We start from the raw sequence: 19,077 nt of genomic DNA, 5'->3' as shown, positions 1-19,077 counted from the left end.
ACTGAAGTGATCCACCCACCTCAGCCTCCCAAAGTGCTAGGATTACAGGCATGCACCATCACGCCCTGCCCCATCAGAATTTTTTTTTTTTTTTTTGAGATGGAGTCTTGCTCTGTCACCCAGGCTGGAGTGCAGTGGCGTGATCTTGGCTCACTGCAAGCTTTGCCTCCCGGGTTCGCACCGTTCTCCTGCCTCACCCTCCAGAGTAGCTGGGACTACAGGCGCCTGCCACTATGCCTGGCTAATTTTTTGTATTTTTAGTAGAGACAGGGTTTCACCGTGTTAGCCAGGATGGTCTCGATCTCCTGACCTTGTGATCTGCCCGCCTCGACCTCTCAAAGTGCTGGGATTACAGGCGTGAGCCACTGCGCCCGGCCAGAATTTTTAAGAGCCCTGCAGGTATCTCTGTGGGCCGAGAATCAATGGTCTAGAACTTGATGGGAGGCAAGTTATGACTTGACAGCGGGAAGAATTTTTCATGATCAGAGCTGCTCAATCCCAGGAGGGACTGGAAGTGGGCTCCCTGTTGCAGGGGGTAACCAAGCTTCTACAGGATTGCACTGGTCAGGGATGCTCTGGAAAACTATCCCATCCTGGGGATTGTGGACTGAGTGACTCAGAGGGCCTGTCTAGCCTGGAACCTTCCTTCAGGATTTGCATGGCTTCTGAACCAGCAGCTAGGAGCCCCAGAGGTTGGGCCTCACGTGAGGCAGGGGCCCTGGGCTCGGGCCACAGCTGGCCCTTTCCTTGCCATAAAGCCCACACAGAGGGTCCCTTGCCTCTTGGACACTGTCTTCCCTTTCCAGCAGGCCCAGGAGGCGTGGCCCTATTGCACAGATGGGGAAAGATGCTCTGACTGGGAAGCTGGCACCTGCCATGGCCTCCCTTTCCCCATCTGGCCCTATTGCACAGATGGGGAAAGATGCTCTGACTGGGAAGCTGGCACCTGCCATGGCCTCCCTTTCCCCATCTGTGCAATAGGGCCACGCCTCCTGGGCCTGCTGGAAAGGGAAGACAGTGTCCAAGAGGCAAGGCACCCTCTGTGTGGGCTTTATGGCAAGGAAAGGGCCAGCTGTGGCCCGAGCCCAGGGCCCCTGCCTCACGTGAGGCCCAACCTCTGGGGCTCCTAGCTGCTGGTTCAGAAGCCATGCAAATCCTGAAGGAAGGTTCCAGGCTAGACAGGCCCTCTGAGTCACTCAGTCCACAATCCCCAGGATGGGATAGTTTTCCAGAGCATCCCTGACCAGTGCAATCCTGCCCTCTCTGGGCAGAGTTGGGCAGGGCTGGTCCCAGCCTTTTCTCCTATCAACAATCAGATTCCAGAAGTGTAAGCTCTTTCCAAGAGCCAGGGCCTCCTCTCTCAGAGGCATACAAATCACACCTCGGCGCCAGACCCAGCTCCCCAGCTCCAAGTGTCAGAGACACAGGGGACTGTCAGCCGGTGGAGCAGCCTGGGGAATGTGGCCTCTCCTACATCCCTGAGAGCCGGGCTGGGTCCACGGGCAGTCCTGTGCCTGGTCCGAGAGGAGATCAGCGTAGCTGGAGCCTAGGATCCAGGTCTGCCAAGGTTGCCTGCTTTCTAGGAAAGCCACTGTCCTCTTGTCCCTGCGGTCACTCAGAACTCACTCAGCATGTGCCAGATGGGGCCCAGCAGGAAACATCTGGCACACGCTGAAACTGAGTAATTGGCGGAGGGCGCAGGCCAGGGATGGTTCCCAGGCTGGGCAGGTGCAGGGGACCTGGAGGCAGGGCTGGTGCTGTGTCTGGGGCCTGGGTCCGTGATGGCTGATGGGCACAGAGTGGGGACGAGGGCAGGATAGGCTCGAGTCCTGGAGACAGATGTTGTTCCAGGAGCAGGCCTAGCCCTCGTGAGCCTGCAGGACAGAGCCTTCTTAGCTCCCTCCCGACCAGAAGCCAGAGCACAGGGCCACCTGCTGGGGCATCCAGGCCAAGGGTCAGCTGAGTGGGGTAGAGGGTGGGGAGGGGAAAGCAGAGGCAGATGGCATTCCTTCTTCAGCTCCCCTAAAGCCCCACCCACAAGGCCTCGGTGTACGTGGCCACCCTTGCTGAGGGCTTAAGGATGGTCTGGTGACGCAGCAGTGCCTCAGGTGAACCTCAGAGGGCTCTCAGGGGTCCCCTTCTCTCCCTAGGCCTTTTCCTATGAGTCCCCAGCCTTGCCCCTCTCCTACTCCACCCTCCCCATTCCCTCTTTCCTCTCTGCATTGATATCTTTCCTCCCCACCCCTAAGCCCTGTCAGCACAGCCACTGCTTGGGTGACCTTGAAATCTGCTGACCCCTTGGTGTGTACACCTGTGACCTCTGTCCTCACCCCCGACTCCTGCAGCCTCCTGGCTGCCTCGCTGTCTCTTCCCCAGCTTTGTGGCCCCAGGGCGCCTGTGAGTCCTGGAGCACTCTTCCTGCAGAGACTGGCATGGCCGGCTCTCTCGGTTCCTTGGGGTCTTAGCTCAAATGATTCTGATTCCAACTCTGAGAGGTCTTCGCTGGCCTCCTGGGAACGTCGCCTCCCTCCTGTGCCTTGGTTTTCTCCTTAGCCCCCATCACAGCTGGGCACACTGTTTTGTTTTTGTCTTTCTAGTTTAGTGCCCACCCCTCCTGCCTGCATGCAAGCTCCATGGCTGCAGAGATTTGCATCTATTTTGTTCACTGCTGTGTCCCCTTGCCTGGCCTGGGGCTGGGTACTCAGTAGGCACTCAAACATTACCTGGGCAAATGAAACCAAGGCAGACCCCTCCCCGAGGCCCTTAGGAACACTTGTGTTCACCTCTGGTGCTTGCCTGGGGGTTCCTCCTGGTGAGGCCCCCATGTCGCTAAGCCTTTTGCCAGGCCCAGAGGTAGCTCCTGGTGGCTGGACCCCAGGAGGCAAGCCCCCAGCCAGGAGAGAGCCGGGCGCACCCTGGAGGGTGGGGGGAGGCGGCTGTCGTGAGAGGTCCCGGCCTTAGATGTTCCAGTGACCAGGCCCTTCACTCACCCTGCAGGCCAACGAGTGCATGCGAATCAAGATCCTCGGCGACTGCTACTACTGTGTTTCGGGCCTGCCCGTGTCGCTGCCCACCCACGCCCGGAACTGCGTGAAGATGGGGCTGGACATGTGCCAGGCCATCAAGTAGGTCCTGTCCTGTGGCGGACCCTCCTGGGCATGGTAGGGGATGTGTCATTCCCATGTCACAGATGGGGAAACTGAGGCTTGGGGGGTCGGGGGTGAAAGCAGCTTGCCTGGACCACCCAGCCTGCTGGAGGATTCAGACCTCATCTGCTTGCGTCCCTCCCTGTGGTGCTGCCTGTGACTCTGAGTCCCAGAAAGCATCTCCGGAGCTCAGAGCTGGGTGATGTGAGGTCAGGGCGGTGGGCCCCGCTCCCCTCAAAGATGGGGTCCTAGAGCAACAGCAGGAGGCTTCAGGGCAGGCAGCCGGGGGACCTTTCAGACCCAGGGGTCGACTCCAAGGCTCCATCTGCTTCCTGCTCCCCAGTGAAGATCCTGGAGTCAGGCTTGGTCCTGAGGCTGCGGGGAGACCCCCAGCTCCCCTCTAGGTCCCCTGTGGCTCTGAGCAGCTGGGGTCTGTGGGAGGAATTTGCCAAGAGGGCTGTATGGGGAGAGGGCCGGGCAGGCTCAGCCAGGCTGACCAGTGTGGGGCAGAGCAGGGCCTGGTGGGGCTGCCCATCCCGGGCATCAGTCCGTGTTCCAGCCTGTCCTTCTCCTGAAGTCCTGCCATAGGTGGCTGGTGTTGCCAGAAAGAAGTCTGGGTAGAGCTGGAGGGGCCTGGCCTGCACCATTGCCTGTGTGACCTCAGGCTGGCCCCTGCCCTGTAACAGGCGGAGGTTGTACAGGCCCTCGTGCGCCTCTGGTTCTGACCCTGGAAGGCTTGGTCAGTGCCCAGCCTTGTTGGTGGACACGTGGTGCCGCTTGTCACGGGGACTCAGGCTCTGTTCCTGTCTTGGGGGTCCCCTGTGCCCCAAGGAAGCTCTCCTGTGGGGCTCCACTCCTGTGCTCAGTGGTGCCAACTCCCAGGGCCCCTACTTCCCAGGGATTGGGGGGGCATAGAAGGTGCCCATGGTCTGGGCCCCTGTGTTCCTTGTCTATGCTAGGTTTGGGGTGGTTCCTGGACCCCCTCTGTAGACACCAGTAAACTTAATTTATTTGAGACGGAGTCTAGCTGTGTTGCCCAGAGCGCATCTCGGTTCACCACAACCTCTGCCTCCTGGGTTCAAGCGATTCTCCTGTCTCAGCCTCCCAAGTAGCTGGGACTGCAGGCGTCTGCCACCATGCCCGGCTAATTTTTATATTTTTAGTAGAGTCAGGGTTTCACCATATTGGCCGGGCTGGTCTCAAACTCCTGACCTCAGGTGATCTGCCTGCCTTAGCCTCCCACAGTGCTGGGATTACAGGCATGAGCCACCACACCCGGCCCCCAGTAAACTTTTAAAACCCAGCCAGTGCTGCTGGGCAGGGAAAACACCCAGTGATGGTATTTTAGGTCCATCAACATGGGCTGTAGTGACTAGCTGGAATTCCTCCTCCTTCCTACCTAGCCCTTGAGGTCAGGTGTGGCCACACCTACTTGTATGCTCCCAGGGATGGGGCACTCAGCTCTTCCTGAAGAGGCAGCCCCATCAGGCTGAGAACATTCTCTCCCGTGGGCTGAGCGCCTGCCCTGTTCCCACATGCTGCCCTGTACCCACCCCACACCTGGGAGCTTCAGCCTGTCCCAGGGCTTAGGCAGGGCTGGGGTGACTGGGCCACTCTGCCCCAGGCAGGTGCGGGAGGCCACGGGCGTGGACATCAACATGCGTGTGGGCATACACTCTGGGAATGTGCTGTGCGGGGTCATCGGGCTGCGCAAGTGGCAGTATGACGTGTGGTCCCACGACGTGTCCCTGGCCAACCGGATGGAGGCAGCCGGAGTACCCGGGTGAGGCTGGGCTGGGTAGCGGCAGGGACAGAGGCCTGGGGCTGGCTGTGGATGGAGGGTTCTGCGGTTGGGGGTGGGGGTCAGGTGTGGAGGGAGAGATGAATGTAGAAAAGCTGGCCTGAGGCCCGGGCCTGCCTGCTGTGCGTCCCTGGGTAGATGCCAGCCCTCTCTGGGCCCCAAGGCTCTGCCTGACTTGGGTCTCCCACAGCCGGGTGCACATCACGGAGGCGACGCTGAAGCACCTGGATGAGGCATACGAGGTGGAGGATGGGCACGGGCAGCAGCGGGACCCCTACCTCAAGGAGATGAACATCCGCACCTACCTGGTCATCGACCCCCGGGTACGAGGGCTCGGAGGCTGCAGCTGGGGGGACCCGGAGGGACTGGAGGGGCCCTGGGGAGCCTGGCCCGCACCTTGGGGGAGATCCCCATGGAGGGAGAGGTGGGGAAGGGCCCTGCCTGGGCAGGAGTGAGCTCCCTGTTCCCAGGCACATTCTAGGCACCGAGTAGCCACTCCCTGGGCCTCCATTCTTTTCTATGTGATGGGAAAACAGCGCCTGCCTCACCAGAAGGAGCTAATCCGAGCGAGGCCCTCGCGGCGCACCCGGCACATCACAGCATTCTATGTATTCTCGTCACTCTTGGTTTATTTTCCATGAGGTGGTTATTAATCTCCCAGATTTCCGAGAGACATACTTTCAAAACAAGCTTTGGATGAAACTCAGGAAAGCAGGGAGTGGTCTGGGAGCCACTGGGCAGGAGCCTCGGAGTGTCCTGGGTACTGGCCGCAGGTCCCCTGGTAGCTCCAGGACCCCACGGTGGGGGAGGCAGTTGCACTGCCCTGGCCAGATGGGGCCTGCCTCGGCCTGGCTGCTGCCTGCCCCTGGCCTGCTTGAGGGAGTCCGGCACGTCTGGCCACGGCTCTGTGAATCATCCTTGAGGCTTGCTCAAGAATGTCAGCCCAGCCAGCGAGTGGCTCCTTTCACTCTGGTCCTGGCTGTGCCTTGGGGCTGGCCCGACTGCCAGACCCTGGGGGACCAAGGGCTGGCCTGTGAGCCTCCCTACACATCTCCTGGCCTCACTCTGCCTCCAGCACCCCCAGTGCTGCACCATCCATACTGAGCCAGCATCTGGGAAAACCCCTCCTGGTACCTGTGTCCCACTCCACCACCCTCCTAGAATAGGGCCCTGATCCTCGCCCTGTACCCCGGCCATGGCCCCGCCCCTCCAAGGCCCCGCCCCTCCAAGCCCCTTCCCCTGCTCTCCTGTCCCCCTCACCCCACCTGGTCTCCTCCTGCCCTTCCACTACCACGGTGGTGGCACCCACAGGTCCCTGCACCCAAAACACTCCTCCCTCCGTCCCTAATGCCCTTGCTTGTTTATCCATTTTCCTTGTCTGTTGTCAGCGTGAGTGCCATGCCGGGGGGCTCCTCCTCTCCAGGCTGCAGCCCCCCACCCCGTGCTGAGATGGGTGCCCAGCTCGAAGCTGGTGCTCAGATAGCCCTTGAATGAGTGAAGCAGAGCTCCTCACCCAGGAGGCTCCAAAATCCACCCCTGCAGGCTGCCAGGTTGAGCAGGGAAAACTGCAGGCTGCCTGGGCCGACTTGAATTTCAGATAACCGTAAATCATGTTTTGCATAAGTGTTGCACGCAGTACTCAACTGGGCAGTTGTATTTATCTGGCAGCCCCACCTTCCCCCCACCCCACCCCACCCCGTTTTTTGTTTAACTTCATTCATTCATGCAGTTGAAATTTCAAAAGATGTGAAGGGCGTGTTGTAGAAAGTCCTTGTCCCCAGCTGGCACATCTCAGAGGGGACCTGTGCAGTGAGTTTCTTGTATTCCCTCCACGGGGATTTTCACGGACACCGAGTGAACTGCGAGTCCCCCCACCCTTCTTGCTAAGGTGGCAGTGGCAGGCCCCATGGTCGTGCACCCTGCATTTTTCCTACCTTGGGGACATCCCTCCTGTGTGCAGGGTGCTCGTCTGTAGCTCCTGTTTTTGACATGGAGGTGGATTTTCTGCACTGGCTTCTATGGGCTCTGCCTCACGCCATCGCTGCGTGGCCTGGCTGGGGCAAGGTGGGCTCCTGTGGACTGGATGGTGGCTGCAGCTGCCCCAGTGGGGCTCATACCAATGCCATACCCATTCCGAGTAGGCATGTGTTTGCTCAGAACTGAGGAATCTAATTTTCGTTTCTGCTTTTTATTTGTTTCTCGGGGCTGGGGTGTCTGGATTCTCTGCTAAGTGCCAGTAACCTTGAACTTGAGTGGCTAGGTGCTGTGTAGGCAGAGTTGCCACAATGGAGGAGGGGACAGAGAGATGCGCCCACCCCCACCAGGTTGCTCACCACAGGGCCAGCGTGCTCTTGCTGCTCTGGGACACTCGCCAAGGCTGAATTCCACGTGGCTCCCGTGGCTAGGCAGATAGACGCAGCTAAGGGCTTAAAAATGTTTCTATCCCAAAAGGAGGTGAGAGGTTTCCAGGAAAGTTGCGCTGTGGCTTAGCGAGTGCTTGTAGCTGTGGAGGCTTGTCCATGGGGTGTTTGCGGGGCCCTTGGAGACAGGACTTCCGGAGGCAGAGGAATGTTTCAGGGGCTAAGGAGAGACTCAGCAGACCTGGAGCCGGCTTAAGCTCATCTCTGGTGGCCTTGCGGGTCTTTCTCTTCCCTGTCCCTTTTCCAGTCCTGTCTGGCCACCCCAACTGGTGAAGGCCTCAGACATGTGTTCTTGGATCGGGGGCGGGTCTCAGGTCTGTGGCATGAGTGGGGGCGCGTAGGGCTGGCCGTGCATTCAGGGCCTGGCTGAGCTACTGAGTGTCCAGCATGAGGCTGAGTCTCGCTGGCACATGGCAGGTGATGGCCCTGTGCCATCTGTGGTTGGGGGCCACACAAATGGAACTCCCTGGATCGCTGCCCTGGGGGTTGGCTGGCCTCTGGCTTGGCCATTTCTCGGGGCGGCTAGCACCCCTCTTCCTCCTGGCCGCTTCCCACAGGAAGGAGCGAGCGCGTGCCGGCCACACGTGGGAGGGCAGGGTAGGATGCCTGTGGCTTTCCCAGGCGCCTCCTGGGGACGAGCTGATGGGTGCTTAGGCCCCAGGGACTCTCTGGTTCCAAGGAGCCTCAAGGGCAGTGGGGCCTCAGGCTTGGGACCCGAGCCATGCCTCTCTCCCTGGGGAGGCAGAGCAGGGTATGAGGTTGGGTACAGTGGTGGGTACCCACTAGCCTCTTCTCGGCCTGGGGCAGGGCCAGGGCACCGAGCTGGGACCCCATATGACCTGGCCTCAGAGTGCACCAGGTTTTGGCTGGCCAGTCCCCAAGGGCAGCCGCTCTCCAAGGGGACTGCAGGTTGAGCAACTTCTTTGCTGTTTATTTTTTCACGGGCTCAGGGTGGCATCACACTTCAGGGAGAGCCGGATGGGGGTGGCGGCCCCTTCCTGGGCTGAGAGGGGAGGAGGTGGCACAGGCCCATGTCCATGTCTGCCCGCAGAGCCAGCAGCCACCCCCGCCCAGCCAACACCTCCCCAGGCCCAAGGGGGATGCGGCCCTGAAGATGCGGGCGTCAGTGCGCATGACCCGGTACCTCGAGTCCTGGGGGGCGGCACGGCCCTTTGCGCATCTCAACCACCGTGAGAGCGTGAGCAGTGGTGAGACCCCCGTCCCCAATGGGCGGAGGCCTAAGGTAGGTCCCCCTCCCGCCCAGAGAGCCAGGGATTGGGGCCCCAAGTCAGGGCCAGGAGAGTGAGTGCTGAAGATCTCCCGCCCCCTCAGCCTCACTGTCCCCATCTGTAAAATGGCCACAGCCTCTGCCCCACCTCCTGGGGCTGGAGAGGAAGCAAAGGCATTTGGAGAATACTCCAGGATGGCCAGGAACATCCCTGTCCTCCTTGATGCCTGGACCACGCTCAGCTATAGTCAGGATGTCTGTGGCTTGGACGACCCCGACACCTTGTCCTGTGTATCAAGTGCCGGAGGGGCTGAACCTGGCCCAGCAGTGGCCTTCAGGGCCCAGTGTTCTGGGGAATGACTGTATCCTTTCCTCCCTTCTCTTTCAGAGCATTCCCCAGCGCCACCGCCGGACCCCAGACAGGTGTGTGCCCTGCCCTCCTGGCCAAGTCCTGCTGCAGCCACCTCCTCCAAGCAGGCTGCCCTGACCAGCCTCTGTCTAGTGCAGCTCTGCAAGGCCCAGCCCAGGACCTCTGTGAAGTTGGCCAGGGCTTGGGTCAAAGCATTTCTAGGAACCAGAGTTTCCTGGCCCCTGGCCCTTCTACATGGCCACATGATGGAGCACCTGTTGTGTGGTGCCCTGGCGGGGTCAGTGGAGTCGGTGGAAGGGAAGAAGATGGCTGTGGGTGTCCTGGTCCCCATGCCAATCCCAGGGGTGTAGCCGAAGATGCCTTAGACTGGGGCTCGGGTCTGCCCTCTGCCTCTGGCTGGGCTGCTGGCCAGCTGGGCCATGCTGGGTCCTCACTTGCCCTCTCTGGGCCTCAGTGGGACCCATCCATTCCTTCACCATCCCACCTGAGGTTCTGGGACCCCACTGGTGTCCACGTCCACACCCTCCTCTGGGAGAGTTGGAGGTGGTCCCTGTGCTGATGCAGTTGTGGGTATCGGATTCCAGAAGCATGTCCCCCAAGGGGCGGTCGGAGGATGACTCGTACGATGATGAGATGCTGTCAGCCATCGAGGGGCTCAGCTCCACGAGGTGAGGTCTGAGACCTCTGCCCAACCCCCTCTCTTCTCCCCCTCGGATAGGGGTCCCCCATATGGGCAGGCCCATCTCATACCCCATGCCTGGTGGCCCAGCCTTGTTCCTTCCCCCTGCCTGTTGCCACCTCCCGAGGGAATGGACCCCTTCCCAGCCCCCATCTCACTGCAGCTGCCCCCGCCCACAGGCCCTGCTGCTCCAAGTCCGATGACTTCTACACCTTCGGGTCCATCTTCCTGGAGAAGAGCTTTGAGCGCGAGGTGAGGGCCCCCAGCAGCCCCCTCCCCGTACCCCTCAGAGGGACGGGGTCTCCAGGCCTGGGGTGGGGTGGGGGGCGCAGGTCATGGGGCAGCCTGCGTTCCCAAGACCGGCTAGGGGAGGGGCACTGAGAATCCACAGCTGCTCCTGGGCGGGGGCAGGGGTGGAGCCAGTGCAGTGCCAGCCTGGCTCTCTCCTGTCGGCCTCATTCCATGACCCAAATGCACCATCAGAGATTTGCCTCCATGGGTCTGCAAGACTTCTGCTCCGTCCAGTGCCAAAGCCTTAGCAGATCCTGGCATGGATGCCTCAGGCTGACGGCACTGGCCTTGCAATGAGACGAGAACCCAAAGCTCAGTTATCAGTGTCTTGTGTTGCTGCTACGAGCTTTTTGTATTGATAATGACCATTTCTTTACTGAGCGCCTTCTGGGTTCTCGCAGCGTCCTCGGCACCCACATTATATAATTTAACCATCACACGGCCAGCCCGGGGTGCTGCTATACCACTTCACAGAGAGGGAACTGGCTCTCGGAGGCTTCAGAGCCTGTCCCCAGCTTCAGGTGTGGCCCGTCAGAGAGGACAGTCCCGGCCCTTGGTGCTCCAGGGGTACCCCTCTCCCTCCTCAGCCTGAGGAAATGGTGCCCAGAGTTCAAGTTTGGGGGTATTTCCTCTTGTGGGGCTCCCTGAGTTTGGGGGCTTCCTAGGTGAGGTCACGAGGAAACCTGCTGGCCAAGTGACCTGGCAGGGTGTGGCTAGTGTGGCCAGGGCCACCGAGCCTGCTTTCCTTCCCTGCAGCAGGAACCCTTCTGGAGCTGTGATCCTGTGATGGTGCCGGGGTGGAGGTGGGGGTGGGGGTGGGGGGGCGGGATGGTCTCCCTACCTGCCAGCTTCTTGGTTTGAGGTGAGGACAGCCCCGGAAGCTCAGACTTGGCTCCTGTCCATGTACTTGGGGCCATGAGCTCTGCAGGGACCTTGGAAAGAGAGACGGGTGGCGTAGGGGAGGGGAAGGCATTGTCTTCAAATAGGAAAAAGCTGAGAATGGAAACAGACGAAACTTACCAAGTGTAACATCACCTGGAACTGCAGGAGGGTGGGAGGGTTTTAATTATTTTAAAAATAGAGATGGGGTCTCACTGTGTTGCCCAGGCTGGTCTCAAACTTCTGGGCTCAAGTGATCCTCCTTCCTTGGCTCCCAAAGTGCTGGGATTACAAGCGTGAGCCACTGTCCCAGCAGGGAGGTGTTTTTTTAAAGCTGATTCACTGGAGGCAGGGTGGGCAAGTGGCACTGCAGGTGGCCACCCCTCACAGTCTCTGTTGCCCCCAGTACCGCCTGGCACCCATTCCCCGGGCCCGCCACGACTTTGCCTGCGCCAGCCTGATCTTCATCTGCATCCTGCTCATCCATGTCCTGCTCATGCCCAGGTCAGTTGTGGGGAGGGGTGTGGGGGTCCAACCTGCTGGGATCCAGGCTGGAAGGTGACCGTGAACCTGCAAGGAGCTATGTGATTTGGGCTGGAAGGGGTCAGCTGCTGGGGTCCCAGCAACTGGACCAGGGGTTGTGGCTGCACACCTTGAGTTACCAACACTTCTTTTTTTTTTTTTTTGAGACGGAGTCTCGCTCTGTCGCCCAGGCTGGAGTGCAGTGGCGTAATCTCGGCTCACTGCAAGCTCCGCCTGCCGGGTTCACACCATTCTCCTGCCTCAGCCTCTCCGAGTAGCTGGGACTACAGGCGCCCGCCACCACGCCCGGCTAATTTTTTGTATTTTTAGTAGAGACGGGGTTTCACCGTGGTCTCGATCTCCTGACCTCGTGATCCACCCGTCTCAGCCTCTCAAAGTGCTGGGATTACAAGCGTGAGCCACCACGCCCGGCCAACACTTCTTTTTAATAGAATGTGTGTTTTTCTGTCACAGGCCTCCCTACTCCCTAACGTCTCTCTCCTCAGTCACCTGTCATATGTGTGGCCTGCAGGCATTTTGGTTGACAGCCCTTGCCTTAGGTGTTTGGAGTGCTAGGAGGATAGACTCTGAAAACTATAGGCGCCATCCTTTCTCTCTTATATACAGGGAAATTGAGGCACAGAGGGTTAATGGTTTATCCAAAAGTCACTGAGATTCATGCTTCTGGCTCTAGGGCCCTGCTGGTGGGGTATAGGGATGGGGGTGAAGTCGGAGGGAAGGGGGATCTAAGGTCAGCTACTTGGTGCTTTCTAGAAGAGTAGTTAGGCCAAAGCATCGACCAGGATTGTGGTTTTGGCTATGCTTAATAAAGACATAATAGGGAGGCTGCGTGTGGTGACTCACACCTGTAATCCCAGCACTTTGGGAGGCTGAGGGGCGAATCACTCGAGGTCAGGGGTTTGAGACCAGCCTGGCCAACATGGTGAAACCCGTCTCTACCAAAAATACAAAAATTAGCTGGGTGTAGTGGCTGGCGCCTGTAATCCCAGCTACTCGGGTGGCTGAGGCAGGAGAATGGTGTGAACCTGGGAGGCGGAGGTTGCAGTGAGCTGAGGTCATGCCACTGCACTCCAGCCTGGGTGACACAGCGAGACTCCATCTCAAAAAAAAAAAAAAAAAAAATGAAGAAAGACATAATAGGGAATGCGTTTTTACAGTTTTTTCTGAGTCTAAAAGCTGCAGAGACATTGCTCATTTCTTATACACTTGGACCAAAAGGAGTGATATGGTCTTGATCTCAGTCTTCATGATCTAGCTGGGCCCTGTGTATTGCCCATGGGGCAGCTGGGCCACAGTTTTCACAGGTCCCCTTTGCTGTGGGCAGAATACCAGGTGGGGTGGGGACAGGTGGCTGTGAGCCGGAGGATTGGTGGGGGCAGTGGTTCTGGGGAGAAGGCCCTAGGCAGAACTGAGGTTCTTCCCTCCTCTCCAGGACGGCGGCACTGGGTGTGTCCTTCGGGCTGGTGGCCTGTGTACTGGGGCTGGTGCTGGGCCTGTGCTTTGCCACCAAGTTCTCGGTAAGTGGGGAGGTCTGGCCCCGCGGGCCCTCCCTCCCTGCCTCGGGATGCCTGCCTAGGAGCCCTCCCTGGTGAGCTTGGCCGGGCTGAGCCCCTGCTCTGGTCAAGGTTGGGTGCCCATCTCTCCTGTCTCGGGGACAATTTCCTGAGTGCCCTGGAGGCTTCTCCCGAGGGTACCCCTCCCCAGGCTGCCAGCGACCAGCCCTCCTTGCCCAGGCTGTTTGCTCTGGGTGACTTGACCCTGTTACCCCACAGAGGTGCTGCCCAGCCCAGGGGACACTCTGCACTATCTCTGAGAGGGTGGAGACGCAGCCCCTGCTGAGGCTGACCCTGGCCGTCCTGACCATCGGCAGCCTGCTCACTGTGGCCATCATCAACCTGGTGGGTGCTGGGGTGGGGAGGCAGGCCTCCTGGGTAGAGGGAGACCTCCAGATTTGGGACGCCTACAGTGTGGCCTTAAAAGCTGCCTCTGGTTGACCTCTCCCCCGAGCTCAGCAGGTGGATGTGGGGGGTTCCCCTTTGCAGACTCAGGGCTCCTCAGCTTTGGGTTTTCAAATGAGGACTTTGGGGGCCCAGAGAGCTTGTGTGGGCAGCCCTAGGAGGATGTGATGCCTTGAGCCACCACATCCTGACACCCCATTCATTCTTCATGGCCCTTCTGAGACTCAGTTTCCCCTCTCGGGGATGAACCCTTGCTCTGCTGGTGCTCAGAGGCTCAGTGCTGCAGAAAGCAGCCTGCGGGACACTTGTCCACCTCCCTCCCAGACCCTGCATCCCAGGCTAGGGCCTCTCCCTCACCTCTCTGGCCTGGACCCTGGGTTTTTGGAATGTGTTCCTGTGACCACCTCCCTCAGGGTCACCTGGGGAGGTTGAAAATGTTGGTCCCAGCCCCTCCCCCTGGCCGCTGCCGCTCTGGGGGTGACTGCGCCCTCATCTCCTAGCCCCTCTGCCCTCTGAACCTGACGGCTGCTGTGGGGAGTTGGCACGGCGGCTTGAGCCGTGCTCAGAGCTGAGCCCAATGTGAAACCTCAGGCTGCTGTGATACTCATGGTTGCCTGGGGCCCACCTTGCATGGCTTGGGCAGGTTCCAGTGTTCCTGTTCCTGGACTAACTCTGATGGGGACCTGTCTCCTCTACAGCCCCTGATGCCTTTCCCAGTCCCAGAGCTGCCTGTTGGCAATGAGACAGGCCTACCGGCCACAAGCAGCAAGACAAGAGCCCTGTGCGAGCCCCTCCCGGTGAGTGCGCCGGGCCCGGCTCCGTGGCCTCATTCAGAGTGGGGCTGCTGCTGCCAGAGGTTTAGTTTGGACCCTCAAAGCATGGGTGCTGACCCCTGAGAGCACAGCATGTGGGAGGCTGAGACCAGCCTCTCCTGCAGAGCTGGGAAAGCAGGGCCCCATGGGCCCAGCCGGCCTCTGGCTCAAGGGAGTGAGGAGTCCTGGCCTTGGCGGGCTTGGTCTAGGCTGTGTGAGTGGGCAGGGAGTGAGGGGAGCATCTGGCCTTGTGGGGGTCTCCGGTCAGGGCACTTCCTGACAGGCCTGTGCTGTTTTATACACGAGTATGTGCAGCTCAGGGAGGGGCTTCATTAGGTGGTGGCACCAGGGCAGGCCCAGACAGGCTGATGGCAGAGGCCAAGGTCTCTGCCTGGAGGGCCTTGCAGACAGCAGACTCCGCAGCTTCAGAGGCTGGCGGTGCAGTGAGCTGGGCTCTAAAGGGCAGAAAGTTTCTGGGACAAGGGACAGTGTGGGAAAAAGCCGAGGTGTGTGTTGGGAGCAGTGGGGTTTTGGGTGGGTTGTCTCCTGGAGAGCGAGTGGGGAGAACTGGGAGATGGAGCCAGGGGCAGGCTTGATCCAGATTGGGAGGTGCAGGAATGCCGGGGTGAAGAGCGTGGTCTTTATTCTGGGGGCTGGGGAGCCACAGCACAATCTTGAGCAGGGCAGAGGTCCTTTGGAAGAGTAAGCTCACAAAAACTCAGGGAGGCAGCTTGGATGCATGCACGCTCCGGCCTTGACCTTGACCGTGGTCTGTTGTATCCACAGCACCTGCATACTGTTTTTTCCCGTTTAAATGAGCTCACTTCATAAGAAATAAAATTACAGTGGAAACAACAAAACACTGGACACTCTTAGGTCTCGCTGTTTTTTGTTGAGAAGGGAGGTGGTAAGGCAAGAGCGTGATGCTGAGGTGCGGGGCGTGGGGCTCTGGGGTATGTGCTGGGCTGGTGGCGAGAGTAGGTGGTGGGGTGGCCCTGTCCTGAGTGACACCCTGCCCCCTCAGTACTACACCTGCAGCTGTGTCCTGGGCTTCATCGCCTGCTCCGTCTTCCTGAGGATGAGCTTGGAGCCAAAGGTTGTGCTGCTGACAGTGGCCCTGGTGGCCTACCTGGTGCTCTTCAACCTCTCCCCATGCTGGCAGTGGGACTGCTGTGGCCAAGGCCTGGGCAACCTCACCGATCCCAACGGCACCACCAGGTGGGGCCCCACCCGTCCCCATCCCAATGGTGGCCTGTTCATCTGGTGCCTGCTCGCACCAAGGGGCTTCTGTGTTCATGGGGAGTGGGCACCTTGCAGGGCGGGGCTGGCAGATGGTCTCCAGCGCCCAGAGCCGAGGAATTTGATTCACTGGCAGGTTCTTTAGGAAGTCCCTGGTCTGACAGAGGCCACCGGGTCATCCTGTTTCCAGGCCAGTCTAGTGGTGGGGAGGGAAGGAGGCTGCAGCTCTAGCTCTGTGCCTCTCAGGGCCACATCCTGGGTCTCGAGTTCTGGAAGGAGCAGTTGCTTCCATCTCTTCCTGGACAGGTGGTGATACCTGAGGCGCTGGCAGGGCTGGGGTGTGTGGTTCTAGGGGTTGTGGGTCCCAAGTGGATTAAGGAGTGGACCTGGCCCGCCTAAACAAAAAAGCTGGAAGCCTGGGACCCAGGACAGAATCTGCTCCTGTGGGTCTGCCCCACACCTGCAAAATCCTTATGGCACCCATCCACCCCACCCCACCTGCCACTGACCCTGGCTCACCAGGAGCTCCCTTCAGGCCCTCATCACAGCTGATTCTGGTCATTCAGGGGTGAGATCAGAGGTGTTTCCCACAAGGGCTCCTCCATGTCCCTGCCCACCTCTCCCCTCCCCACTTTAGAATCAATTTCCCCTTCCCCTGGGTGTGTGTGGCACCTGGAGAGCATGACTCAGTTGGTTGGGGTGGTGAGTGCTGGGAGTGACTTGGGCCTCCCTTCGCATTCAGCGGCACCGCTAGCTGTTCCTGGAAGGACCTGAAGACCATGACCAATTTCTACTTGGTCCTGTTCTACATCACCCTGCTCACACTCTCCAGACAGGTATGGCGGCTGGCCACCCCACCCAAGCTCTGCCTGCTTTTCCTCACCTCCATCTGGAGATGGGGTGGGGTGGGCTCATGTGGAGTAGCAGAAAAGACCAGAGTCCTGCCAGGAAAGCACTGGTCCCCTGGCCAGAGGCTCCAAGGACGCCAGGGACAGACAGACCTAGGTAGGAGATGCACAGCAGCACGGCCCCCGCTCGCCTGCAGACGGGGCGCTTATGTTCCCGCCATTTGCAGATTGACTATTACTGCCGCTTGGACTGCCTATGGAAGAAGAAGTTCAAGAAGGAGCACGAGGAGTTTGAGACCATGGAGAACGTGAACCGCCTTCTTCTGGAGAACGTCCTGCCAGCCCACGTGGCCGCCCACTTTATCGGTGACAAGTTAAACGAGGTGTGCTGGGAAGGGGCTGGGGCGGGGGCAGGGAGGCCGAGGGTCCAGGCACAGTCTGTAGGGTGAAGGTGTGGAGCTGGAGTGCATGCCGAGCTTGGCTTCCTCAGGTCTTGGCCTCACTGGGATGCCCAGGAGACAATGTATGGGATCAGCTGTGAGAGTATGGGCCTGGAGTCAGGGTCCTGGGCTCAACTGTGGTCATGGACAAGGCAACTTGCTTTCCCAGGCCTTGGTCTTCACCTCTGTAAAATGGGCTGACAGCACTTCCCCACAGGCTTGTGGCGAGGATGAAATGTGTGTTCAGGGGTTTGTGATTCTGCATTGATGAAAATGTCTATACTTCTACCAGTTATGTGTAGCAAGTTTTCTAGATAGGAAACGGAGGCCCAGTGAGAACAAAGACCTCCCAACTGTTACCCTCCACTACTGCAGAGGTTCTCACCCCATGTGTACATGGAAACACCCATGGTGCTTCTGTGAGCAAAAAACCAACCTGAGTCTGACCCTCCCTGGCCACCCGATTCTTAATCACCCAGTTAACAGCTGCCAGATGAACCTCATGCAGCCCGCTCCCCTCCCCACTCCCCGAAAGCTGGGCTGGGCAGTTCAGTGCCATCTGCTCCAGAGGCCTTGAACTCTTCCCCTGTCCCCTCAAGAGGTGAAGTGGTGTAAGGTCCGGTTTCTTCCCATCCAGGACTGGTACCATCAGTCCTATGACTGCGTCTGTGTCATGTTTGCCTCCGTGCCGGACTTCAAAGTGTTCTACACGGAGTGCGATGTCAACAAAGAAGGGCTGGAGTGCCTGCGCCTGCTCAATGAGATCATTGCCGACTTTGACGAGGTACAGCCTCTAGCCCAGCCTTGCGCAGCAGCCCCCACCCATGCTGGGGAGGGACGGGCGGTGGCACCTGCCATCCTAAAACCCAATTTAAAAATGTGACACAGGGCTGGGCAAGGTGGTCTATAATCCCAGCACTTTGGGAGGCCAAGGTGGGTGGATCACTTGAGGCTAGGAGTTCGAGACCAGCCTGGCCAACATGGCGAAACCCTGTCTCTACTGAAAATACAAAAAATTAGCTGGGCTTGGTGGTGCATGCCTGTAGTCCCAGCTACGTGGGAAGCTGAGGCAGGAGAATCGCTTGAACCTGGGAGGCGGTTGCAGTGAGCTGGGATCACGCCACTGCACTACAGCCTGGGCAACAGTACACAACTCTGTCTCAAAAAAACAAAACAAAAGAAACACGACATGGCCCGCCTGGGGGGAACATATATTACACAGAATATAAAGGTACACATTTCTTTCTCATTCTGTTTTATGCAGCAAATATTTCGTTGGCATCTTCTCTGTGACGGGCGGCTTGCTAAGATTAGACTCAGGCCCCTTAGCTTCATTTCCAACTAAGCCCACGCTATCAACCAAGACAGAGGAAATCAGTTTGGGTTGAATTCCTTGCTGGAGACAAAGATTCTACATTCCTGTATAGATAATGCTGTGTTTGCTCTGTGCAGACACAGATGGAAGGGAAGAGGGAGACAGTGTGGGGACGGAGACAACAGGAAGAGCAGGAGCCGCCAAGGGCCATGTCCTCACCATGCTTAGTCATGCGCTCAGCTGGCAGGGCAGCCATGAGACGTGTGTGCGAGAGGCAGCGATGGGTGGAGGGAACCCCACACCCTTCCTGAGGAGCGGGGGCAGCCTGGCTGCGGCTATGGAGTGGCGGCTGCTTCACCACTTCCTTCTCGCCTGCAGCTCCTACTGAAGCCCAAGTTCAGCGGCGTGGAGAAGATCAAGACCATTGGCAGCACGTACATGGCAGCTGCAGGGCTCAGCGTCGCCTCAGGGCACGAGAACCAGGTACTCAAGCCCAAGAGGGGAAATTCAGCTGACTGTCCTCACTTAAAGGTGACCTGTCACCTTACCTAAAGGGTGTGTTCTTATCCCGCCCTGGGGGAGGCGCATAGGTGCTTGTAGGGCTCATTCAGGATTTTAGTGGTGGGGATCCTCAACAAGAGTGGCGCGTCGGGGCCCACTAGGTCTGGGGGCTCTGGAGATGCAAGGATCTGACCCACAGCCTGTCCCGCAGGAGCTGGAGCGGCAGCATGCCCACATTGGTGTCATGGTGGAGTTCAGCATCGCCCTGATGAGTAAGCTGGATGGCATCAACAGGCACTCCTTCAACTCCTTCCGCCTCCGCGTCGGTGAGCCCGGGCAGTGGTGGGGGGGCGGGTGGGGAGCCCCTGCCTCTCGGCCAGTCCACCCAGTCTGTGCGGCACAGCTGCACCTCGCCATCTATTACGAAAGGTTTTAGAAATCCCTCTGATCTGACAAGCTCAGCAGTTGGACAATTATTCTGACGTTTTATATAAGCATATAGTTAGCATATAGTTACCATTGAGAGTTTTAATAACATGTAACTACAGAAAACGGAGAACCAAAATTATTGTCTGTAAACAGGTGACCTTAAAATATAGAGAAGGAA

At 58.9% G+C, this 19,077-nt stretch overlaps 1 protein-coding gene across 1 annotated transcript in view; it reads left to right on the top strand.

Moving 5' to 3' along the window:
- ADCY7 (adenylate cyclase 7) overlaps positions 1-19,077 on the top strand; it is a 44,667-nt gene that overhangs the window by 22,175 nt on the left and 3,415 nt on the right. Inside the window, exons 8-24 of the mRNA XM_030797244.1 lie at positions 2,998-3,125; positions 4,771-4,929; positions 5,138-5,270; positions 8,419-8,610; positions 8,984-9,018; positions 9,550-9,633; positions 9,824-9,896; positions 11,221-11,318; positions 12,790-12,874; positions 13,130-13,255; positions 14,014-14,112; positions 15,152-15,345; positions 16,109-16,202; positions 16,442-16,597; positions 17,292-17,438; positions 18,348-18,452; positions 18,682-18,796. Of these exons, the coding sequence (XP_030653104.1) occupies positions 2,998-3,125; positions 4,771-4,929; positions 5,138-5,270; positions 8,419-8,610; positions 8,984-9,018; positions 9,550-9,633; positions 9,824-9,896; positions 11,221-11,318; positions 12,790-12,874; positions 13,130-13,255; positions 14,014-14,112; positions 15,152-15,345; positions 16,109-16,202; positions 16,442-16,597; positions 17,292-17,438; positions 18,348-18,452; positions 18,682-18,796 (2,023 nt within the window). The remainder of the gene's footprint in view (positions 1-2,997; positions 3,126-4,770; positions 4,930-5,137; positions 5,271-8,418; positions 8,611-8,983; positions 9,019-9,549; positions 9,634-9,823; positions 9,897-11,220; positions 11,319-12,789; positions 12,875-13,129; positions 13,256-14,013; positions 14,113-15,151; positions 15,346-16,108; positions 16,203-16,441; positions 16,598-17,291; positions 17,439-18,347; positions 18,453-18,681; positions 18,797-19,077) is intronic.

This window comes from Nomascus leucogenys, chromosome 2, assembly GCF_006542625.1.
Source record: "Nomascus leucogenys isolate Asia chromosome 2, Asia_NLE_v1, whole genome shotgun sequence".
Taxonomy (NCBI): Eukaryota; Metazoa; Chordata; class Mammalia; order Primates; family Hylobatidae; genus Nomascus; species Nomascus leucogenys.
Note: the sequence above shows the minus strand (reverse complement) of the source record. Positions and strands in the feature narration are given on the sequence as shown.